This window comes from Nerophis ophidion, linkage group LG04 (assembly GCF_033978795.1).
Source record: "Nerophis ophidion isolate RoL-2023_Sa linkage group LG04, RoL_Noph_v1.0, whole genome shotgun sequence".
NCBI lineage: Eukaryota > Metazoa > Chordata > Actinopteri > Syngnathiformes > Syngnathidae > Nerophis > Nerophis ophidion.
In genome coordinates this window covers 44324503-44351049 of record NC_084614.1, presented here as the reverse complement: position 1 = coordinate 44351049, position 26547 = coordinate 44324503, and the positions used below count along the sequence as shown (strand labels likewise).

The window sequence follows — 26547 nt, the reverse complement described above, 5'->3', positions numbered from 1 at the left end:
ACTATAAGGATTTTCCAAATAAAGTGAAACATATATGACAGTTAATAATGCTAGCTAGCTGATTGCTACCAGATTCCAAATACAATGTAAGAAAATGAAACGATAGTTTGAGGCAATATCCATCTAATCTTGTTCTACCCCTCCTGGAATGAGTCCTGTTTTAATGTGGAGTTCAGTCAAGCTCACATCTTTCAGTCGTTGATTGCCCTGTTTATCCAAAAAATCATGTAGCTTTATCCTCCTTTCAAAAATGTGGCTATCGTTCTTATCTGGTATGTTCTCTTCTCGTTGTACTGAGAAGTCTTTTCATGTTGTATGCGTCATGGCATTCAATCGTTTGCAAAAGAGCTGTTTGGTTTGTTGACGTTTTGCCTCCCATCCAAGTACAGTAGGCATCATCAGTTCATGATCATAGACTTAGGCTGCCTCTACACTAAGTTTATACAGGATATAACCCACCTAACCATATCCCTGTCCACTACAGGTATAACGGTACGTGTATTTGTATTTCGGTTCGGTTTGAAGGTGTACCGAACGAGTACACATGTTAGCATCGACTGAGCTACGACAACATGTAAAAGCCAGAGCTGGAAGACCCTCCTGCCTCGTTAAGATCTCCCGTTTGGGAAGACTTTGGCTACGCGATACAACAATGGAGGACGGAGGTTTGCCGATATTGTTCAGCTGCTGCTTCTGACAACACGTCAAACATGTGTTGCACCTTTCCTGCTTCCGGCTCCCAGACCGTAATCAAGGAGAGCAGGGGAGACACTCCTCCAGGGCTGATGTATTTTCGGGGGCAACACCCTTCACTCTATCCAGCAGTGGGTCTCCACAGCTCCGGACTCAAAGGTTAATGAAGAGTCTGGCGATTAGTTGCAAATCGTGGCTTTATTGAGGTCTGGCACACAGCCAATCCAACAAAACACCAGCCACTCACGCAACGCTCCCTCACCTTGCTCACCCACACACTTACTGACGCCACTCACCCCAAATGCTGTCACATATTAAAGGGCCACACACACACATACACTACTAACATAACACATGCTAACCCATTTGAAGCATCACCACCGCATTCAAGCAGCCTCTCCTCGGCGAGTCAGGCAGGGCTAAAGCAATAACAAATGTTTTTATAGCAGCAGATTTGGGTCCATATTGCATTAAAAACTAGATTGTGACCCACTTCTGTGGTGGAAGAACAATGAGCCCATATATCCTCTTACTGCCAAGTTAGCCAGGCCAATAAAAGTCTCAATCAATCAGTCAAAAAAAGCACTTTATATGTACAAAGGTTTTGTCAAGAAACCATTCTGAGCCTTATCTTGTTTAGTTTTTATGTTAGACATGTTTACCACATTAACCCTGGCAATGTTCTCTGTGTGTATATGTATGTTATGCCATTGTTTACAAATTTGGTAAATAAATAACCAAAAAATGCATATTTTGTTGTTTTCTTACTGTACGGAAAATGAACCAAACCATGACCTCTAAACCAAGGTACGTACCGAACCGAAATTTTTGTGTACCGTTACACCCGTACGTGTACTATGGCTATTAGTTGTTGTATTTTTTTTATTTTTTTTCCCCTTGGCCTCCGTCTGCACCCCCTCTCCAAGGCACAGGCTAAGACCGATTTTTTTTTTTTTTTTTTTTTTCATTTTAATCTTCTATTCCCCCCCCCTTGTTTACCTGTATCTCGTCTTTTTTTGTAAGGGGCGCTGGAAGCCGGCAGACCCGTCAGCGATCCTGTTCTGTCTCCCTGTAATGTTTGTCTGATCTTGAATGGGATTGTGCTGAAAATTTTAATTTTCCTGAAGGAACTCTCCTGACGGAATGAATAAAGTACTATCTAACTATCTTATCTAACCCCTACTGTCCACACACACAATGGATTATTAAAGTATTTCTGATTCCGATTCTGATGTCATCGCTTACGACACCCTGCCCCCTCCGTCCGATGGAGTACGCGATGCAGACGCGCATGTATTACGTCATAGTCACCTGACCTGAAACTGTATCCTTAACCGGTACTTCAATGTAGCCTATTGCCACATTTCTTTTAACAGTAAACCTTGCTTGCTCACCATCAACAGCTGTTAGACTAGCCCTATTGTGGTGAATCACACCTGAGCCATCATACATGAATTTGTCTTTAATGAAAGTGTGAAAGTAAACAATGTAATAGAGAACATTGTACAACAAGCAATCTAGGGATCTAGATATCTGGTCAGGACACTCCTCACTTTTTTACCTTCACCTTCATTGTCCATTCTTGCAATCCTGCCTTTGCTTGGAGGCTGAGATTGGTAGTCGTACTCGATAGCCGCTTCACAGTACTTATGGAGTACTAAACTAGACGTTGAGTAATCACTCTACATACATGGTGGACAATCACTGATACAGTCTGATTTGCCAGTCCAAATGCATTCGCTGTTTTCCGTAGTATTCCCTCGTCAACCAGGTAATACAAAGCACACGCTACCTTTTTTTATCATATATACGGGAGCCCGCATTCTCGTTGTCTCCCCTTTGACAAATGGACAAAGTTTTCCGCTAAGTAGAATCACAGCTGACGTGGACATTCGAAAAATCTCTTGCCATTCTTCTGGCACAACACACTCATTGACAAACATTTCCCACCAGGCTGCCGTTTTTCCAGGCCTCATCCAAAACTGTCGCTCAACATAGCTATGTTGCTGTCTGAGATGGGTTGTATCCAAAATAGCTGCAATCACGCGTTTCTTTCTCTTAAGGTATTCATGTGTGATTTTTCCAATTGTCTGTACATGTAGAAAAAGGAGAAAGACAGGCATGTTTGGATGATTTGCCCCCATCTTTGTAGTGGTTACCTCCGAGTTGAAACCCGGTTGTTATGAAGCTGGCTGTGGCGCGTTCTTACCCTGATGTCATTTCCTCTCCGAACTCCTTTTATAAACGATCAATAAGGCCATACAGAGTTAATTCATTTACGGAGTTATCCGGTTTAATCTGGACAGGGCCCTAGATTGATCAGATCTATTCTTTTCTATGTCCTGATGCGCTTTCTTTAAGATTGCACTTTTCTTTCTGCAAGGCATTCCGTTGCTTGTGTTCAAAATTACCCAACTACAAGGCACAATTATCTTTTGTTTCTAATGGCTTTTCTAAATAAGGTGAGGTGAATAGAATTACAGATTAACAATTTGTTTTACAAATGGAGTAAGTACACATAGTAGCAATAACGGCGCTGGAGAGAAGACCATCCCCTACAAAGTCTAGCGTGTTCTCTCTTGATGGTCCCTCTGCACATGTGCTTTTGTGCTCCTTGCTGGCTCTCATTGGCGCAGTAGTTTGGGCGTTGTCCAATAAAACCGAAAATCATTCTAACGTGTTTTAGATACACGCATACACACACATTCGTCCATTCTCACTTCATCTTGTTTCTTGCACCTCTTCTGACCATGTAAACTAAATAAAATACTATGTCTGTGTATTTGCAAAGATAAAAACATACGGTGGACTTATTGTTTTCAAGCCAAAGCTATCAGGAATCAACCTTGGAATCCAGGACTCTTAATATAATGCTGCATTCTGTCAGAGGGCTTCAATTTCTTTCGACAGCAATTGATACATATATGTGAGACACCAAAGCTACAACCAGTGTCAAATTTGATCAAAAGCGACTCAAGACAGAAATAAGTGGACCGTAGGAACTCTTTTAAAGCCCAGCTAACCATGGAATGATGTAAAAACCACCAAAACACACAGAAACCATTGATGGCTCAGACTAGACCTCAATGCCTGACCAGATGACGGCACAGTCTTGCCCACAGGACCAACCTGAACACAAGTTTGAAATACTGGGCAAAGTTCAATAAAATGACAAATTTAGAAACTCTAATAGACTCTATTGAAAACTTGAAAGTAAACTGTTTGTGTATATTGCAATTGAAAGCTCAGGTCTTTTGCGGCTGAATACATGAATCAAAAGGAAAATATGAATTTATATTTACCTATCTAAAATCCCAAATTAGTTTCTGTAGCCAAGAGCTGTTCATGTGAAAAAGTTTTAAAAAAATTCAAAATGCATGAAGCTCTCATGCACATTTATGTTCTAACTAATAAAACAAATGAATGAAACTGCTTCTCCTGTTGGACATATTTCTATTAAGTGAAATAGTTTCAAATTTAGTCTGTGAATATGTACAATATTCTCCTGATTTAATATTTGAGCTTTACATTGGAGAATGTCAATACAGAGCGTGAAACTAGAATTATAAAAAAATCTGAAGAAAAAAAGCTGTTTCTTAAAAAAAATGCAGATATTATGTTCCAGGTATAAATATTTCACTGTAATTCAAAGCATTACAGAAAGGGAACTTTAACAAATAAATCTCAACTGTCCTAACTTAAATTCTACTGGTAGAAAACTGCATTACAACAGGTAAAACTCCAAACAATAAAATTGTTTGTTCTACTAAAGCACATATTCAGGTAGATGTTTAATTTAAGATACATGTAGTGTAGTTGACTAAATAGGCTGAATATTTGAACAAAGTAAAACTCAGTCAGTTTACATAGATTAACTACATTAAAATGCATTAGAAAATGATCTGCCTCCCCGGACAATGCCAAATAAAGGCACTACATAAAATATTTAATAAAACCTAAAATACAAATCAAAACCGGCCCAGAAGAAAACAACTTATAAATAAAATTATATTTTTTCAGTTTTGTCCATATTACCAAAGTTAAAGCAGCTACAGCACCTGGCTATTTTTTGTTTCTAAGTTTTGTCCATGAAACATGACAGGGAGTGTTTCATAGCAGTTCAGCTGCCCTTACTTCATCTGTGTTTAAATAGTGTTTGTGTTTTAGATGGAACGTATGCATAGATTGGGAAGCTCCCATTTGAGCAACACATGTTTGTGAGCCTTGCAATGCTCGTGTTGTTTCACGTCATATTCCCCTGCATGTGAAATGGATAAATGATCGGAGAAAATTTCACTCTAAACTTAACCAGACTCACCCAGAAATATTTTGGTGTGTCAGTCTTTGATGAACTGCACTTACTTTTTTAGCTGTGCATATCATGATTTTATCACTTTTTTCCATTGCTAACGCTCGTGCTCCACACGCTGATGCTGACCTGATTTGCATATTCTCTGTTGGTGGGTCTGGCCATCCACATAGTTGTTTGATTGACATGCCTAGACAGCCTGCCCCTCACTGCTTTCTTCACACTGTGCCTTCCACTTAATAAGTTCAAAATTACCCATACAAAACACGCATTTCGAAACGAGAGGCTGACCGTTAGCAATGCAGGATGTCTCAATTTACGGGACTTGTGAAAAGTATTGAAAATGTGTGACTGTCTCGCAGTCATCCTATTCTCAACCTGAGGCTGCAACACTTCAAACTCAATGTACGCAAACTCCTTAGGAGTGTCTTACCTGCAGTCGTCCCGTCAAATCCTTTTTGTAGAACTTTTGATTAAAGGCCCATTTTTTTTTTTAACGTAGTTCTCTCATAATAAAAACACAATGTTGTTTATGTTTTAATCTGGTTGTTGATTGAATAGAGGGTAGCAATTGCTTGATTTACATCACCAAGAGCTATTGAAATCTGGAGTGGGACACAGGTCGCACACTAAATCACTGCCCCCACGGAAGCTCCTCCACTGTGTCACGTACAGCATCAATGTTCTCTTCTGTACGAGCACGCGCCCTCTGCCTGGAATAAGTGTCCATCAGAACTTCAGTATGAAGATTTTGCATAGTCCCATATTCTCTTAACTTCCAAACCCAGTCAAAGATTCAGATTTTTGATGGAGTTTGACGACACCGAAAATTTCTCAGTAAACGTGCTTGCACTACAACCTATGATTTCTTCGAGAAATAGGCCACCGTGCAAAATGTGTTTTCCTTGGTGGACTAAGACAAGTTGGAGGAATACTTTTTATTGTTCCAATATTTAATGCACAAAGTATACCCTAAAAAATAAAACAAATACATAGGGGTTAGTTTATGTGCCTCACAATATGAAGGTCCTGGGTTCGATCCTGGGCTCGGGATATTTCTCTGTGGAGTTTGCATGTTCTCCCAGCGACTGCGTAGGTTCCCTCCAGGTACTCCAGCTTCCTCCCACTTTAAAAGACATGCACCCGGAGATCGATTGATTGGCAACACTAAATTGGCTCTAGTGTGTGAATCTTGTCTGTCTATTTGTGTTGACCCTGCGATGAGGTGGCAACTTGTCTAGTGTGTATCCCACCTACCGCCCGAAGGCAGCTGAGATAGGCTCCAGCATCACCCGTGTTTCCAAAAGGGACAAGTGGTAGAGGATGGATGGATGGACTAAGACATGTTGAGAAATATTTTTTATTGTTCCAATATTTCATGCACAAAGTCTATTTGTATACCCTAAAAAGAAAATCTGAATTAAAAAAAAAAAAATGTATTCAAAGATTTGTGGGGTTTTTTTTTTTTTTTTGGAGGGTAGTGTAGTCGCCATGTACTAGAAGATATAGTAGAACACAAGCCAGTCCGTGAGCTCAGAACATATGTGGTGCATTACGTTAAATGAACAACATATGCATGCTATGCTAACTTTTCAACTTTTTTCAAACATGATTCACATCCAAATCGCGAGTCGTATGTTTAGTACGTATTTTGAATCGAAAAAACATATTAAAGTTAGATTTTTTTTTCCCCAAAAAATGTTTAGGCCATCTCTGGGCTAACTTGCCGCGCATATACAGCCGCAGCCAAGAAGAGGTATCTGTAACCTGTTTTGAAAAGTTTTTATTAAAATTTATATCCACACTAAATTGGCCCTAGTGTGTGAATGTGAGTGTGAATGTTGTCTGTCTATCTGTGTTGGCCCTGCGATGAGGTGGGGACTTGTCCAGGGTGTACCCCGCCTTCCGCCCGATTGTAGCTGAGATAGGCGCCAGCGCCCCCCGTGACCCCGAAAGGGAATAAGCGGTAGAAAATGGATGGATGGATATATCCAAAGTAATATATTACAAGAAGCACGTTGAATTGATAATCATGTTGAATCCTTTCTGAATCCAATGTTTATCCCGAGAATCGGAATCAAATTAAATCATGAGTTGGTGTAATATACACAGCCTTTTTTTTTTTAATTTTGTGTGTGGCCTTAATGCTCCTTCATTATGTTGTTATCTGAGTCTAAAGTTTTAGTTTTACAACATGCCAAAGGCAAATAAAAAAATAAACTGTTGGCCACAAATGGAGCAGATTAAGTTCGGAGTTGGAGTTGAACCGATGGTGGCCGCAAAGTGACTCAAGGGGTACAATTCAGACTCCTAAGTGCTAACCAGAATGTTTTGCACCAGCATGAGGGAGTGTATTGTTGTCGACATGGCAGTTGATGTGTTCAGTCTGACACAGAATCATTGTAAAACATTGCATTACATTAATCATGTATAAATGAGGTATAAAAAACTGAATCCAGAGAAAGACTCCTGAGTGTTAAAGGCCTACTGAAATTAGATTTTCTGATTTAAACGGGGATAACAGGTCCATTCTATGTGTCATACTTGATCATTTCGCGATATTGCCATATTGTTGCTTAAGGATTTAGTAAAGAACATCGACGATAAAGTTCGCAACTTTTGGTCGCTAATAAAAAAGCCTTGCCTGTACCGGAAGTAGCAGACGATGTGCGTGCGACGTCACGGGTTGTGGAGCGCCTCACATCCTCACATTGTTTACAATCATGGCCACCAGCAGCGTGAGCGATTCGGACCGAGAAAGCGACGATTTCCCCATTAATTTGTGTTTGTGTTGCTAAAGGCAGCTGCAATACTCCGCTTCCCACCTCCATCTTTCTTCTTTGACTTCTCCATTACTAATTGAACAAATAGCAAAAGATTCAGCAACACAGTTGTCCAGAATACTGTGTAACTATGCGATGAAAAGAGACAACTTTTAGCCGTGAGCGGTGCTGGAAGAACATGTCTGCTACAACCGGTGACGTCCCGCGCACGCGTCATCATTCCACATAGTTTTTAACTTTGCGGGAAAATTAAAATTGCATTTTAGTAAACTAAACCGGCCGTATCGGCATGTGTTGCAATGTTAATATTTCATCATTGATATATAAACTATCAGACTGCGTGGTCGGTAGTAGTGGGTTTCAGTAGGCCTTTAAAGTGTAGACCAGATTACACAAAATGCCTTGCTGTATTCCAATTGAGACTGCCTTTAATTCCGAGTTTCCCTTTCATTCATCCTAATACTGAATGCTAGCATGTTTCCATGCATGTATGTATGTCCACATAAGTGCGATTTCAAGCTGCTCGCAGGATTCTTTGTCAAAGGGCTAACCAGATTGTGGTAAGAAATTCTTCTTTCCCTTTGAGGGAAGCTGAAAGGTGAGAAGACGTTGTCAGAGAGGGTGGAGCTGGGACACCCACTGGCTTTTTCACATGATGACATAGTGAAACGGATCTGGTCTCCTCGTGTTTGATCACATCTTTTTGTCTCAACACCTTCACTGCTTGGAATCCCACTCGGGATGTGTGGGTGGAGCATTCATTTGGTATGACCGCGAGGACTTGAATGATTGACTTGCCATATAGCAGAGCACATTCTTACATGCATACATCCATTATTATTGTTTATGCCGAGTTCTGTACAAGACTTAACAAAACCTGTTATCGTTGTCTGAGTGTCACTGTCAATCAATCTCAGATCAGAACACAAATGTAGGCTGCAGACAATTTGAGGTTAATTGCTGATGATTTGAAGGAGGATGAGAGGAGCCTCGCTAACAAGGCACATTACTCTGTTTTCAGATGGGCAAAATGGTGAATCCAGGATTCTAAATATACCCATGTTGAATTTCATGTGCCAAAAGGTTAAAACATAGCAGCACTAAATCACGTTTTTCAGTAACTTTTCATGATTGACCTATGCCAAGTGCAATTATTCAGTGACATATAATCAGTACACTTCTGTCCGCTGGGGGGTTTAATAGCACATATAGATTTTACAAACCCCAGGGAAGTCAATCAGGGGTTCATTGGACTCAATGAAAGCTTCCAGGGCAAGCCAGGTGTTGTTCTGGTCCACAGCCATGAGGTTTACTTTTTGTGATTTTCATGATCAGATTGGAGACCAGGGCTATTCAACTGGCAGCCCGGGAAATAAATCAGGACGGCCCACAAATTCAGTTCAAAACTTGAGAGGAACTAAAAAAAATTCTAGCAGATTCCTAAAAGTAATAGAGCACTCTCATACAAATGATCGTTGATCATCTTTTCTGCAGTATGTCCTTAAGTAGAGTAGAACACTCCTGTGTAAGAGGCGACTTTTTAACACAATTTTTTCACCGAAAACTGCCGGTTGACAAGTGGTCGGGAACCATGTTCGCTTGACCGCTCTGATCCAAAGTAAAGCTTCACCTCCGGGAATTTTAAACAAGGAATCACCGTGTGTTTGTGTGGCTAAAGGCTAAAGCTCCCCAACTCAATCTTTCTTCTTTGACTTCTCCATTATTAATTGAACACATTGCAAAAGTTTCAGCAACACAGATGTCCAGAATACTGTTTAATTTCGCGATGAAAAGAGACGACTTTTAGCCGTAAATGGTGCTGCGCTAATATTTCCTGACAGTCCGTGACATCACGCGCACGCGTCATCATTCAACAAGAAACTCCACGGGAAATGTAAAATTGCAAGTTAGTAAACTAAACCGGCCGTATTGGCATGTGTTGCAATGTTAATATTTCATCATTGATGTATAAACTATCAGACTGCTTGGTCGGTAGTAGTAGGCCTTTAAGCTGCGGGTAGAAAGGACCTGCAATAGCGCTCCTTTTTGCTTTGTGGATGTAAAAGTCTGATGCTGAAGGAGAAACTCAGGGCTTTCACAGTGCCATGTATGGATTGAAAGGGATTGGACATTATGTATGTCAACTTGGTCAGTCAACTTCTCAAGACTGTCTAGTGGGCAGCATAGGATTGAATCAGCTCTTTTAATCAGTTTATTAGGTCTGTTTCTGTTTCTGTCTCTGACCGTGCTGCTCTCACCCCAGCAAACGATTTCATAGAACACTGCAGAAGCCACCACAGTGTCATAAAAAGTGCGTAGTAGTGACTCGCACACCCCGAAGGACCTTAGTCTCATCAAGAGGTGTTTGACCCTTCTTGCACACAATGTTTGAATTGTGAATCCAGTCCTGTTTGTTGTTGAGGTCAACACCCAGGTGTTTAAATGAGTCCACTATTTTCTAACCATTTTACAAAATTGTTAATGTATACAAATACCAAAGTGTGAAGTACTACATAAAAAAGAAATTGAATACAGGGCATCTTTGGGAAATATTAATTGAATAAAATGATTATTTTCACTTGAGATGTATTACCAATTGCTGTAAATGTACTTGATTTTTTTTTTTTTTATGTTTGTGAGACACAATGTCAATATTGGACAGGTTTTGCTATAATGATAAGAAAACCATACATTTTAAATCAGAGTTCATTTAAATTGTGTTTGATATCATACTATATGATAACATTATTATTTCATCAAAACCCATTTCATCAAAACCCATATTTGTAATCATTCACATAGTTACTTTCACAACGAATATTATGTTGTTCTAAACATTAGGTTAATGAATAGCTTGTGATTCTTAAAACTGAAAAAAATTAAATGGGAAAAATGTCCAATCTGTTTGACAAATATGTTTTGCCATTATATATTGCTAATCCTCAATAGGTCCTGATGCTATCTAGCAATATTACAAAATTATTTAGGTATGTTTTAGACAGCAAAAACAATGTTAATATGTTAACCTGTACTTGACCTACATTTGCGAAGTGTGACTGACGTCAAACTGAGCCATGTGATGACAGCCTCCACAGCTTTTTTCACAGACAATAAATAATACCCACATTTCACAACAGCATCTGTCCTTCAGCCGGTTTCTTTTTCAAAATGTTTTGAATAAATCATATCTTGAAACAGTTTGATTGAAGACACACTTTCAAAGTCAATATCGATATGATCATTATTCCCATTCTTAATCAAAACAACGGTGTCTTGTCTCAGGGTTTTTTTGCTGTTGTTAAATGCTCAGCCAACACTTTCTAAACTTGCCAAACTTGTCAAGGTGACCATCTTTATGCAATCAAATGAAGTTTGGTAGCCAATGTTTTTCGGATTGGCTACCGAACTCTGTTTTTGTATATATTTAGTAAAGTGCTGCCGGAGATATCATCACGCAGGTACAGTTAAGTCTAGGGTAATTTTAATTTGTCATATTTGGTTATGTTGAACATTTGCTCTTAAATTTGTGAACAAATCAGTCTACGATGTGAACAAAACCTAATGATCTCTAATTCGGAAATTATATTTTAGACGAACACAGACAATTGCAACGTGTTACAAGAAAGAATTAGCATGAAAGGTTATTACATTATTAAAATGTGATAGGTCCTTTCCATATGTTGTTATGTTGCAGCCGTATTCCAAAATTGAACAAATTATTTTTTGTCCTCAAAACTCTACACCCAATATTTATTTTGGTAAAATGACTGTGCCACGATTCTAACCTCCCCTAGTCCGGGCAGAAAGATAAAATATTCTGATGTTCACCTTTACTCTCATTATATCCAGATGTGTTACTGCTGTATTTGTTTATACTTGCCTCTAACATCTCCCCCAACACCCTTACTGAATGCTGTACACAAGCGTTATCAGGGAAGAATATCCATTGTGTTTGCAGAACAGTCATAGTTTGATGTGAAAGATGGAAAGTGTCATTGGAAAGGAATGTCATCCTCGGTGGGTAAGAGTTCATGTCAATATGTGTTTTCTTTTCTCTCACAGCTCAGATATCAACACGGCTTGACCACCCCAGACCTGCAGCAAACACTGCCCAACCTGAAGAACTTTCTTGAACATGGCTTGCTTGTCAAATGGTAAGAAAAAGACACCTCAGCATTGTTCATAAAATTCAGGTGATGTATCTATTTTGTTTTAACTATCTGAAAACAAAATGTTTATTACAGAGCAACATTGTTTTTTAAGAGGATGAACATAGATAACTCCAGAAAGAGAATAGAATTGTTCGTACGGTTTTTGGAAAAGTTTTATTGTCCGTCTCCTCTTACCCTACGCATGCCAGTCTATATAACGTCATAATAAGTACAATACTGTATGTCCACAACCTAAGACTAACATTTCATATTTACTACACAGAGTGCAGGTGATTTTTATCTTGTCTTGATCTCTTTCTCACCCAGCTTCTTGTAGGTGTGACATTGTAGTTCATTCCAGTCTTGTGTATGTCTACAATCTTTTCCTCAAAGGCCCTTTGACAGCTTGTTGGTTTTGCCTTGGTCGTGGAGAGGTTTAAATAGGACTCATGCATGTGTTTATGACAGAATGGGGTTGAGAGACTTTGTGTAGTTTAAAAAAGAAAAGAAAAGACAATTTCCAGCTTTTCGGAAAATTATAGAAAACATTTTTTTTTAGAAGTTTTTGAAAGGTCATGGAAATCCCAGATATCTTTAATTTCAGTAATCCAAGCAAAATGTCCACCAAATTGATTTTTTCCAATTGAGAAATAGTATAGACTAAATAAGTTGAAATTTAACAGTGAAAATATGTCTTTAAGTGTGTATTTAAGGCATCGTGCTGTATTATTAGTGTTACGATTATTAGTTTCCCGTGGTCCCATTCAGAGACAATAATGTTTTTTGGTAATGGAAATTCAGTAAAAGGCTTTGGAGAAAATCATTGATGAAAAAGTGTATGAAATCTAGGGTCTAAATGGTTGCTGGCTGGTTGGTAGAAGATCAAATACTCAAATTAATTCATCAACTTTATTCAGTGGTGTTTTGTGGATTTTGTTTGTATTTTTTAGTCTAGGGGTCTCAAACTCAATGTCTACAAGGCTCCTCCTTTGGTTAATGACATATGCAGTATTGTTGTTCCTGTGGTGACACGATCATTTCAGTAGTGACAAAATGAAATAGACCGTAGTTTAATCACAACATTTTTAAATAATTGTGCTAAAAAAGTCTTCAAATAAGTGACTATTTTCAAGAATCGTTGTTTCAATTATCTATTTAAAGTAAATAAACATGTTTTTAATGTACTGCTGGTTTCTATCTGTAATTGTACAGTTCAGAGAGAAAGAATCCAGACACCGTGTTAAAATCAAATTAAAAAAAGTGGAAAAGAAAGGTTGAGAGAATACAGAGAAAGAGTGAATGTTGACACTTTTAACACCAAGAATATTTGAAGAAGGAATAAGAAAGAAAGGAAGAAGGAAAGTTTGAAGTCATCAACAATTTATCGACCAGGGAGCAAAGGAAGGTGGTCAACCATGACGTTTACACTGCAGGCAAAAGTGGAGCAAATTGGACTTTTTCGAGATCTGATTTTTTACACTTGCCTATTTAAATTAGAGGTAACATGTGATCTTTATCAGACTCCAGTATAAACGCAAACAGGGCCGAAGGTTTTCTCAATGTCACATGCGAATTTGAATAAATTGAAACCAAGGAAGTTGATCGGATTCTTTAAATGAACAAGGAAGTCACTACTACGCCACAGATCAGCGCGGAAATGGGTTTGTGACGTGGCTGTTGTGTATCGGAGGTAGTCAGATGATAGAAAACAACTCTAGGAGAAGAATTAAAATATTTAGACAGTGATCGTGTTACACACACGAATGACGTAGCTTGACCAAAGATGACGTAAAAGTCGCCAACGGGTTGCATTGCATTACTTACGATATTTGGACATTTGTCCTTCATTTTAGATTCATCCATGTTCTGATCGTGATGAATCGGAGAATCAATAATTTTTCCCATCTCTAATAAATGTTATAGATAGTAATGATGTAATAAAATCCTAAATGTACAATTAAATGTAAACAATTTATATTTTGACACTGTTGAGTTCCACAGGAGCTGGTCAGAGACACTACAGCTTGCTTACAGGAAGTTGCCAATATGTTCTCCAATATGTTTTTTTGTGCTGTCATTTTTGTCTTTGCAACGTTATTGTAGTTATTCAAGATTTATATAAAATATTTACCTATTAGCCGCCCATGGTGCATGGACTGCAGTTGCACTAAACCAGGGGTCTCCAAACGTTTTGACTCTGGGGCTACATTGGGTTAAAATAATTTGGATGTTCGATTTTACATGATATATCCTTTTTGACGTTAGTGCTGCTTTATTGTTATTAGAAGTTGCCCAGCATAGGCCAATGAGATGCTGGACTGCGGACCAAACCTCTCTTTTTTTCGAGCTTATGGCTTTGGTCAGGGGTCCGCAACCCAAAATGTTGAAATAGCCATATTGGACCTAAAATACAAAAATAAAACTTCTGTCTGGAGCCGCAAAAACTTAAAAGCTATATGTAAGTGTTATAATGAAAGCAACACATGATGTACATGTCTGTATTAGCTATTATAGCCTACTATTAAAATGACAAAATGTGTCGCAGGCTGACGCAAATCTTTGTTGACAGAAATGCCATCCATCCATCCATTTACTACCGCTTATTCCCTTTGGGTTCGCGGGGGGCGCTGGTGCCTATCAATTATAAATAAAGATTTCTACACATAGAAGTAATAATAAACTTAAAGTGCACTCTTTGGGGATTGTAATAGAGATCCATCTGGATTAATGAACTTAAGTCTAAACATTTCTACACAAAAAAAGAAACGTTTAACATCAATATTTATGGAACATGTCCACAAAAAGTCTAGCTGTCAACACTGAGTGTTAGATTGTTGGATTATTTTTCCACAGTTTATGAACTTACATTCATATTCCTTTGAAGTATTATTTAATAATCATATGTATAAATGATTTATGAATTGCTGATGTTTTTTAGAATGTTTTTAATCAATTTCACTTGTCCCTTTGCATACCTTCAAGTACCTCCAGGGGTCCGCGCACCCCAAAAGAAGACTACTGCTCCACTACATGTCATCGCGCACGCTTTTACATCACACAACCAATGTGCCGGACGTGTATCATGTTGTGCGAGACTTGTGCAGAACAACGTTAGTGGCTGCAAGTCATACTTGTTCAACAGCCATACACGTCACACTAAGGGTGGCTGTAAAAAAACTTTTAAGACTCTTACAAATATGCGCAACACTGTGAACCCACACCAAACAAGAATGACAAACCCTTTTTGGGAGAATCTCCGCACCCTAACACAACTTAAACAAAAGAGAACAAATACCCAGAACACCTTGCAGGGCTACAATATACAACACCTCAGCCGACGCAAATAGGGAGGGTGGGGGTGTGGGGGGTTGGTGGTAGCAGGGGTGTGTATATTGTAGCCCGTAAGAGTTAGGTCTGCATGGGAATCTGGGTAATTGTTCTGGTGTGTTTATGTTGTGTTACGACACGAATGTCATTCTTGTTTGGTGTGGGTTCACAGTCTGGCACATATTTGTAACAGTGTTAAACGTTTTTTTACGGCCACCCTTGTGTGACATGTGTAGCTGTTGATCAAATATATCTTGCAAAAACACACATGCATCTCACATGGCCAGATGCAACATACAACTGGGCTTGCATGCTGTCAATTCAGGATGTAGGGGGCGCTAAAAGGAGTGCCATTATGGCACTCCCTAAATGTTGTTGATCTGGCAAAAATTGACAGGGGTTTCGAGAGAATTGGTGCCCTGAAATTCAGGGGTCTCCTGGGAAAACTTGCGAGCCGCACCAACATTAAATTGTCATATCAAAGCGCGGGCCGCATAATAACGTCTGGCGGGCTGCAGTTGGCCCGCGGGCCGCATGTTTGAGACCCCTGTTGTAGGACAAAAAAGCACTTCCTAACAAATAGGAAGTGACATCACCAAATCACCAGCAGTCACCAAAACGGCAATGTCAACAAAGCTCCAATGTACGGTTATCAATCACAGTTTTTTCCATTAGATTACCTGTTGTTAAAACCGAAGTTTTACTGCGGTTATGATTAATACAATTTATCGTTACATTCCTAAAATGAATTAAGTTAAAGAATAATTAATATTGTCTTAAACCACATCTGCCATCTCGACTCAGTTTAGATTTGTTAACCCTTCAATAAAACCCTTTAGGTGGCAGTTCCACTCCCACAATAGACGGCTTTCATGTCCGTTTCTCTGAATAATCTTTTGTTTTGAAAAGTGAGAAGCCATGAAAGCTGGAACGCGTAAATTGTCCGTCTTCAAGTTCCCTCTTAATGGGAAGTAGAAAGGCCCAAAGATAGTAGAGATGAAAACATGCTTGTGTGAGTGTGTTTATGTCTATGCTTGCATGTTTGAGACGTTAAGAACAGGAACAAAAGTCATTCAATACTAATTTCCATGTCCTCTGGTAAGAATCAAGACTTTGCAATTTGTGTGCTTGAAACACTTGTTGGTTATTAGGAACTTTCACACTCAGTCCTGCTGATAATCTACCGTTGATATTGAAACATCACAAGTAATTTTAAGTAAAAACTAGGGTTGCACATTATACACAATATAAATGATATAATTTTGCTGCCAATATAGAATTTAGTTCTATCATCATATTGTGGTTATGCATGTTGATGATATATTCGAGCTGTGTCCAGCATATTTGACAAGGACAATATACAGTTTGTAGTCTTCGCATTCATGGTGGCAAGTAAAGTAACTTTCTTACATGTAGCAATATCATTTGAGGACATGGAATAGCTAAACATGCTACACTACACATCATATGAGGACACGATAACCCGGGGTTCTTAACCTTTTTGACCTCGAGGCCCAAATTTACCACTTCAGAGCCCACTCAAATATTAACAATTTAATACATTTTATTCATATTCGATTATTTTACTTACAGTTCAACCTGATGGATGTTGTCAAATGATATGAAAGCATGTGTTAATGGCAACGATTATGATCCAAGTTTTGTTCAGGCTGATTACAAAAATTAATATTCAAAGCTACTGCAAAAGAAGGGACTCATAAAAATTATCCATCCATCCATTATTATATATATATATATATATATATATATATATATATATATATATATATATATAATTCATAAACTTTTTTTTTTTTTGCAAATAATAACTAACTTAGAATTTCATGGCTGCAACACCTGCCAAAGTAGTTGGGAAAGGGCATGTTCACCACTGTGTTACATCACCTTTTCTTTTAACAACACTTTCTTTCCCATTCTTGTTTTATGTAGAGCTTCAGTCGTTCAGTCTCCGCTGTCGTATTTTACACTTCATAATACGCCACACATTTTCGATGGGAGACAGGTCTGGACTGCAGGCCGGCCAGAAAAGTACCCGCACTCTTTTTTCCAAAGCCGCGCTGTTGTAACATGTGCTGAATGTAGCTTGGCATTGTCTTGCTGAAATAAGCAGGGGCGTCCATGAAAAAGACGGCGCTTAGATGGCAGCATATGTTGTTCCAAAACCTGTATTTACCTTTCAGCAATAATGGTGCCTTTACAAATGTGTAAGTTACCCATGCCTTGGACACTAATGCACCCCCATACCATCACAGATGCTGGCTTTTGAACTTTGTGTCGATAACAGGCTGGATGGTTCGCTTTTTCTTTGGTCCGGCTGACACGATGTTGAATATTTCCAAAAACAATTTGAAACGCAGACTCGTCAGACCCCAGAACACTTTTTCACTTTTCATCAGTCCGTCTTAGAGGATCTCGGGCCCAGAAAAGCCGGCGACGTTTCTGGGGATGTTGTTGATAAATGGCTTTCACTTTGCATAGTACAGCTTTAACTTGCACTTACAGATGTAGCGACGAACTGTATTTAGAGACAGTGGTTTTCTGAAGTGTTCCTGAGCCCATGTGGTGATATCCTTTACACACTGATGTCGGTTTTTGATGCAGTACCGTCTGAAGGATCGAAGGTCACGCTCATTCAATGTTGGTTTCCGTCCATGCCGCTTACGTGGAGTGATATCACCAGATTATCTGAACTTTTTGATGATATTATGCACCGTAGATGTTGAAATCCCTAAGTTTTTTACAGTTGCACTTTGAGAAATGTTGTTCTTAAACTGTTGGACTATTTGCTCACACAGTTGTAGACAAAGGGGTGTACCTTGCCCCATCCTTTCTTGTGAAAGACTGAGCATTTTTTGGGAAGCTGTTTTTATACCCAATCATGGCACCTACCTGTTCCCAGTTAGCCTGCACACCTGTGGGATGTTCCAAATAAGTGTTTGGTGAGCATTCCTAAACTTTATCAGTATTTATTGACACCTTTCCTAACTTCTTTGTCACATGTTGCTGGCATCAAATTCTAAAGTTAATGATTATTTGAATAAAAAAAATGTATCAGTGGCAGAGGAGTTTGTGGATCTGCCTCACAATACAAAGGTCCTTAGTAGTCCTGGGTTCAATCCCGGGCTTGAAATCATCATCTCCATAGAGCTTTTCAACAGATGCAGCTACAATAGCCGTATTCCCATGGTCAAGCCACTCCTGAACTCAAGACTACAGAAGAAGCATCTGACTTTGGCTATGGAAAAGAAGCACTGGGCAGTTGCAGGGTTGTCCATAATTCTGTTTTCAGACAAAAACAAGTTTTGTATTTCTTTTGGAAGTCAAGGCACTACAGTCTGTAGGAAGGCTGGAGAGGAGCAAAATCCAAGTTGCTTGAAATCCAGTGTGAAGTTCCCACAGTCAGCAATGGTTTGGGGAGCCATGTCAGCTGCTGGTGTTAGTGCACTGTTCACTAGTAACACAATAGAAAGATAAGGGATTTCCCAGAATTATCCCAGTAAATGTGTCTAAAAACATCTGAATCCGTCCCAATGCAATCGCCTTTTTTTTTAAACTTTATTTATTTATTTTTTCTAGTCCTTCACTATCAATATCATCATCCACGAATCTTTCATCCTCGCTCAAATTAATGGGGAAATTTTCGTTTTCTCAGTCTGAATAGCTCTTGCTGCTGGAGGCTCCCATTATAAACAATGTGAACACATGAGGAGCCCTCACCCTTGTGACGTCATCGTCTGCGACTTCCGGTACAGGCCAGGCTTTTTTATCAGCACCAAAAGTTGCAAACTTTATCGTCGATGTTCTCTGCTAAATTATTTCAGCAAAAATATGGCAATATCGCGAAATGATCAAGTATGACACATAGAATGGACCTGCTATCCCCGTTTAAATAAGAAAATCAAATTTCAGTAGGCCATTAAGACCCATTTTTATTCGCTGGATTTTAACACTATGTGAGTTGTGTGATCCTCTGTTGTCCTCTGTGTTTTAAAATGTTGATTTCTCTTTACTGTTTTAATTGTTTTTACCCTTTAAAATAGTTTTTAATCATATTTATTTTATATTGTTTGTACATTGGTTTAAATGTATTTTGTTTGTTTGGTTTTTATTCAGTCATTGGTGGAGCTCAGGATAGTATTTGAATGTTTTTAAAATTGTTGTGCAGCGCTTTGGAAACATGTTGTTGTTTAAATGTGCTATATAAATAAAGTGGATTGGATTATATATATGTTTTTATGTATATGTATGTATGTATGCATATGTGTATATATGCATATGTATATAAATGTATGTATGTATATATGTATATGTATGTATGTATATTTACATATATATGTACTGTATATGTATGTATGTATGTATACATACATATATATGTACTGTATATATATATGTACTGTATATGTATGTATGTATATGTATGTATGAATATATACATATATATGTACTGTATATATATATATATATGTACTGTATATGTATGTATGTATATGTATGTATGTATATATACATTTATATGTACTGTATATATATATATATATGTGTGTATATATGTATGTATACTGTATGTATATATATATATATATATATGTATGTACGTATATATATATATATATATATATGTACTGTATATATATGTTTATGTATGTATGCATATATGCATGTATGTGTATATATATATATATATATATGTACTGTATATATATGTACTATATATTGGTTTATGTATGTATGCATGTATATATATATATATATATATATATATATATATATATATATATATATATATATATATATATATATATATATATATATATATATATAGCATCAAGGGTTGGAATTGGGGCTTAAATCACCATAAATGACTTCCCAGGGGGCGATCAAAGGGATGGGTCAAATGCAGAGGACAAATGTCACCACACCTAGTGTGTGTGTGTGACAATCATAGGTACTTTAACTTAATATATATATACGTATGTATGTGGTAACACTTGAGTACGAGGAACATATTCTAAGTAATAAATTTATAGTTATTTGGACACAAGGGGGGAACATACAAGGGTTAGGGTTACTAAGTAGCAATAATTCTGCGGTTATTGAGGGAAGACTCTTAGTTAATGGCTTACTGGTTGTATGAAGTTAAAGTACCAATGATTGTCACACACACTCTTTGTGTGGTGAAATTATTCTCTGCATTTGACCCATCACCCTTGATCACCCCCTGGGAGGTGAGGGGAAAAGTGGGCAGCAGCGGTGCCGTGCCCGGGAATCATTTTTGGTGATTTAACCCCCAATTCCAAACCTTGATGCTGAGTGCCAAGCAGAGAGGTAATGAGTCCCATTTTTATAGTCTTTGGTATGACTCGGTCGGGGTTTGACCTCACAACCTACCGATCTCAGGGCGGTTGTGAGTATAATAAGGCCATGCAAAAAAAGGCATTAATAAGTACTTAATAATGGCTAATTAAGAGCCAATATGTTACTATTTGCATGTTAATAAGCAACTATTTAATGGTGAATATGTTCCCCATCCTAAAGTGTTACTATAAATATATATATATATATATATATATATATATATATATATATATATATATATATATATATATATATATATATATATATATATATATATATATATATATATATATATACATGTATATATGTTTTGATTGGATTATCCAGAGAATAGTGCTCGATACCGTGGTAGAGCGCAATATGTAGGTGTGGGAAAAAATCACAAGACTACTTCATCTCTACAGAACTGTTTCATGAGGGGTTCCCTCAATCATCAGGAGATTTTAATTGAAGCATTCACATACAATGGTTTATATAGGGCACAGAGTGGGTGGGTACAGGCAGGTGTAGGGTGTGGTGATTGGTTCATGTGTTACCTAGGAGGTGTTTCCGTCTGTGGCGGCATGTTGAAATGATTTCACTGCGCTTGTTGAGGGATGACAGGTCTGGATGATATATAATAAACAGTTTCTCTTTCAAGCATAGGTTGCATCTTTTATTACCACTATTGTAAGGTGTGCTGGATGCAAGAATTTGCCATGTTATTGAATATTCAATATTATTGTCTTTGAGGTTCCAAATGTGCTTGCTGAGTTCTGTAGAATTCCGCAAAGTCTGATTTCTAAAGGAAGCCTTGTGATTATTCCATCTGGTTTTAAACGCTCCTTCGGTTAATCCTACGTACGTGTCGGATGTGCTAATGTCCTTGCTTGTTACCTTTGCTTGGTAAACGACTGATGTTTGTAAGCACCCCCCGTTGAGAGGGCACACAGGTTTCTTGCGACAGTTACATTCCTTATTGGTTTCAGAGTCGTTTAGTCTAGGGGTAGGCAGTCCTTTTGTAATTGCTTTGTTGTGGTTTGAAATGATTTGTTGCATGTTATTCATACAGCTGTAGCTCAATTTAATGTTGGAAAGGGCTCTGGAGAAATTGCCAAGCAGCTTGGTGAAAAAAGGTCCACTGTTGGAGCAATCAATGGAAAATGAAAGAAGCTAAACATGAGGGTCAATCTCAATCGAAATGGAGCCCCATGCAAGATATCACCTCATGGGGTCTCAACGATGCTAAGAAAGGTGAGGAATCAGCTCAGGACTACACCGCAGGACTTGGTCAATGACCTGAAAAGAACTGGGACCACTGTTTCCATGGGCACTGTTGGTAATACACTAAGACGTCATGGTTTGGAATCATGCATGGCACGGAAGGTTCCCCTGCTTGAACCAGCACATGTTAAGGCCCGTCTTAAGTTTGCCAATAACCATTTTGATGATCCAGAGGAGTAATGGGAGAACGTTTTGTGGAGAAAAGAGACCAAAATTTACCTTTTTGGTCAGAATTCCACTATGTGTGTTTGGAGTAATCATGGGACAGGACAACTGTACTGTATTAAGGAGAGGATGACTGCAGCTATGTATTGTGAGATTTTGGCCAAAAACCTCTTTCCCTCAGTCAGATCATTGAAGATGAGTCGTGGCTGGATCTTCCAACATGACAATGACCCAAAGCACACAGCCGGAAAAGCCAAGAAGTGGCTTCGTAAGAACCATATCAATGTTCCTGAGTGGCCTAGCCAGTCTCCAGACCTAAATCCAATTGAAAATCTTTGGAGGGAGCTGAAAGTCTGTGTTACTCAGCGACAGCCCAGAAACCTGACTGATCTAGAGAAGATCTGTGAGGAGGAGTGGGCCAAAATCCCTCCTGCATTCTGTGCAAACCTGGTGAAGAACAACAGGAAACGTTTGACCTCTGTAATTGCAAACAAAGGCTACTCTACCAAATACTAATGTTGGTGTTATTTTCAGCTGTATCACACGAATAAATTGTTAAAAAATCATAGATTTTGATTTCTGGATTTTTCTTTTTAGGTTATCTCTCATACAGTGGACATGCACCTACCGTGAAAATTTCAGATCCCTCCAAGATTTCTAAGTGCGGGAACTTGCAAAATAGCAGAGTGTTCAAATTCTTATTTTCTTGACTGTGTATATATATATATATATATATATATAAATTTACACATATACACATACATATATACACATATATACATATATATATATATATATATATATATACATATATATATATATATACATACATATATATATAGATACTGTTCATATTATTGTTAATGTATGTAATGTATATTTTTTTGGGACCAAAATGTGTAACTTAAAAAGAAGTAGACGGAGAAGTAATGTCCCTCTCAGAGGATGCTGGTTCGCCTTTTTTCTGTGTTACTGCTTCACAGGCGCTTTGATGTTTGACAAGTCACTCATAAAAGTCAGGCAACATTTCCACGCTTCTTCACAATCGTCCGATGTGAGTTCTGTCATGCTCTTTTCAGCAGGGTTTCTGCACAGGTCAAACTCAGCGGGCCTTTTTTTCCTTGTGTGGGCTAACAACAAGTTGTCCGTGTAAAAAGAGCGAGACAAGTTGGTGGCAACATGAATCTTCTAAGAGCACCTTTGAACCCTTCAAAGTTCTGTGAGTCCTGCCATGAAGAAGAGTGTAGTGTGGTAGAAAGAGCAGAAAATGGATGATCTCGTTGAAGTAAATGTATTGCTTTACGACAAACCACATGTCTGTTATCTGTTTCAGCCAAGCATGTCTGCCACTCTAGAAAAGTAAGGTTACGTCTAATACATAAAAATACTTTTTTTTCTATGAATGTCATTCTTTTAGTCTGCACGTTTGTCCTTACAAGCTCAGCTTTTGGAGAAGTCAACCACAATGAAGATTTTCATAATTGTCTGCGTTCACATTCCACAGAAAACAAAACTTTTTCAAAACTTTTTGTCTTATCAGAAATGTGCAAAAGTAGTAGCTGGATTTCCATTACTCTGAGAAATGCGCAAAACCTAAATATCGCTTTTATGCTATAAAAACTTGTGATAGAAACACTCATATTTCGTAAAACCTATCGCTATAGCATTTTTTTTGCGCTCACAAGTTGGTTTTTGTGACGTTTTTCGCAAATGCTTGATGGAAACACTTTTCGCATTTACAGGGCACATAAATGTTGGCACAGGGGTCAGTGTGTGGGACTCACAATAAGAAGGTCCCGGGTGCAATCCCCGAGCTCGGGGTCTTTCTGTGTGGAGTTTGCACGTTCTTCCCGTGACTGCGTGGGTTCTGTCCGGGTGCTCCGGCTTCCTCCCACCTCCAAATACATGCACCTGGGGATAGGTTGATTGGCAACACTAAATTGGCCCTAGTGTGTGAATGTGAGTATGAATGCTGGCTGTCTTATCTATGTTGGCCCTGTGATGAGGTGACCACTTTTCCAGGGTGTACGACGCCTTCCGCCCAAATAAAGCTGGGATAGGTTCCAGCATTCCCCGCGACCTCAGGATGGACAAGCGGTAGAAAATAGATGGATGGAAAGGCACTTAAACAACAAACCTAGGACAACTTGCTATGTACAGTAAATATGTTAAACAACTGTGAGGATGTTCAATACAACCTATTCAAGATGTTCAATTGACTCGTCTTATTTTTATTGCATTTTACTGGGATTTTTCCAAATAATATTGCATTACCTGTATTTTTCTGAAAACGTCCACGCAGCTGCAGGAGGAGGCAAGCTCCGCTCATAACTACGGTAAGAGCCGACTTATTACCACAATTTTCTCACCGAAACCTGCCGGTTGACATGTGGTCGGGAACCATGTTCGCTTGACCGCTCTGATCCATAGTAAAGCTTCACTTTCGGGAATTATAAACAAGGAAACACCGGCTGTGTTTGTGTGGCTAAAGGCAGCTGCAATACACCACTTCCCACCTCCATCTTTCTACTTTGACTTCTCCATTATTAATTGAACACATTGCAAAAGATTCAGCAACACAGATGTCCAGAATACTGTGTAATTATGCGATTAAAGCAGACTATTTATAGCTTGGATCGGGCTGGAAAAAAATGTCCGCTACAACCGGTGACGTCAAACGCACGCGTCATCGTACGAGTCATCATATCGCGACATTTTCAACAGGACACTTCGTGGGAAATTAAAAATTGCAATTTAGTAAACCAAAAAGGCCGTATTGGGATGTGTCGCAATGTTAATATTTCATCATTGATATATAAATTATCCGACTGCGTGGTTGGTAGTAGTGGGTTTCAGTAGGCCTTTAGAGGGCCTAATTGCTGTTCATCTTTGATCAATTTTAATGAAAGTACAGTGTCATGATTGACAAGTGTAACCTTTTAATAGGCATAATATCAATAATGATTATCATGATAATTTAATAGTAATCATTTAATAGTAGTCTACAGCCGTTGCTCAAAGTCAGAACACGGAATGCTACTACAGAAAGTTAAATAAATAGAAATACATTTTTAGATGAAACAGTCTTGCCAGACAATTCTAATTCACGAGATAGCAAAAGTTAATACAAACTGTTCAACATTATCATTGTCAAATGGGTACAATTTTGTGTGTGTGTGTGTGTGTGTGTGTGTGTGTGTGTGTGTGTGTGTGTGTGTGTGTGTGTGTGTGTGTGTGTGTGTGTGTGTGTGTGTGTGTGTGTGTGTGTGTGTGTGTGTGTGTGTGTGTGTGCGTGCGTGCGTGCGTGCGTGCGTGCGTGCGTGCGTGCGTGCGTGCGTGCGTGCGTGCGTGCGTGCGTGCGTGCGTGCGTGCGTGCGTGCGTGCGTGCGTGCGTGCGTGCGTGCGTGCGTGTGTGTGAGCAGGCAAATGTAAGGTTTTGAATGTATATCATAACCCCATGCCCGCAGACATGGGCATTACTTTTTAAAAATGGCATTAAATTAGATTTGCTGCTACCTGTAGAAACCCTGAGAACAGTAAATCATGCACCATGAAAAAAAGGTGTGCACTTATTTGTTTTTTTGAATGCACTGATGTATTTTTTCCTGAATTCAATACCAAAACTTGATTTTTCAGTTTCAAAGTTAATTTTTTCAACTTCAAAAAGGTTGGTCCTAATTAATAAATTCATAAAATTAATTGAAATTAATAAATAAAGAGAAGCGTGAGTAAGTTAAGTAGTCATACATTTTCATTTAGTTTATGAACGGGGGATGGGGGGCTGGCTCAGATGGTAGAGCAGCCGTGCCAGCAACTTGAGGGTTCCAGGTTTGATTCCAGCTTTTGCCAACCTAGTCACTGCCGTTGGCCCTTGGGCGAGACAATTGACCCACCTGCTCCCAGCGACAACCACACTATTTTAAATGCAGCTTAAATATGAAGATAGTGGGATTTACTTTGTAAAGTGCTTTGAGTGTCTCGAGAAAATACGCTTGTGGAGGGGGGCATGGCCTGCGGGCCTGCCGCGGAACAGGGTGTGCCAGGACTGGCCTCAAAGACAGCGACAGGTACGTAGATGGCCCAGGTGGGCCTTCTTATCTAATCACCTGCCGCCTTTAATAGAAGCAGCCGGGATGAGACGCGTGGTTGGAGTTGGAACGGGAACGAGAAATAGCGAGCGAGAAACGGACGCAAACAGACACCTTGCTGGAAAGCAAAAGACTGGCACGATCATATGACAATAAAACAGTGTTATACCCTGAATCCTGGGCTCTCCTGGTAATGTGTGGTGGTCTGCAGAACCCACTAGAGGGCATCCTCTACAATGCTACATAAATATAATTTACTCCACTATGAATAGAAAAGAAGGACATGAACGATCAGTTACTTCAAACCAAATATCTTTCAGCTTTTTGGAGTTTTTTTCTTCTGGAAATGTTTATTTTGTAACTCACACTGATGTGAAATATTGTTATCT

General features: G+C 38.8%; 1 protein-coding gene across 5 annotated transcripts in view; it reads left to right on the top strand.

The window, feature by feature from the left end:
* Positions 1–26547, top strand: part of uvrag (UV radiation resistance associated gene) — a 207908-nt gene that overhangs the window by 180481 nt on the left and 880 nt on the right. For 3 of the 5 annotated variants that reach the window (XM_061898145.1, XM_061898144.1, XM_061898146.1), the window contains one exon: positions 11848–11939. In XM_061898145.1, coding sequence (XP_061754129.1) covers positions 11848–11939 — 92 coding nt within the window. Of the gene's footprint in view, positions 1–11847; positions 11940–22251; positions 22587–26547 lie in introns of those variants that run through there. The other 2 variants (XM_061898148.1, XM_061898147.1) reach the window with 2 other exon arrangements.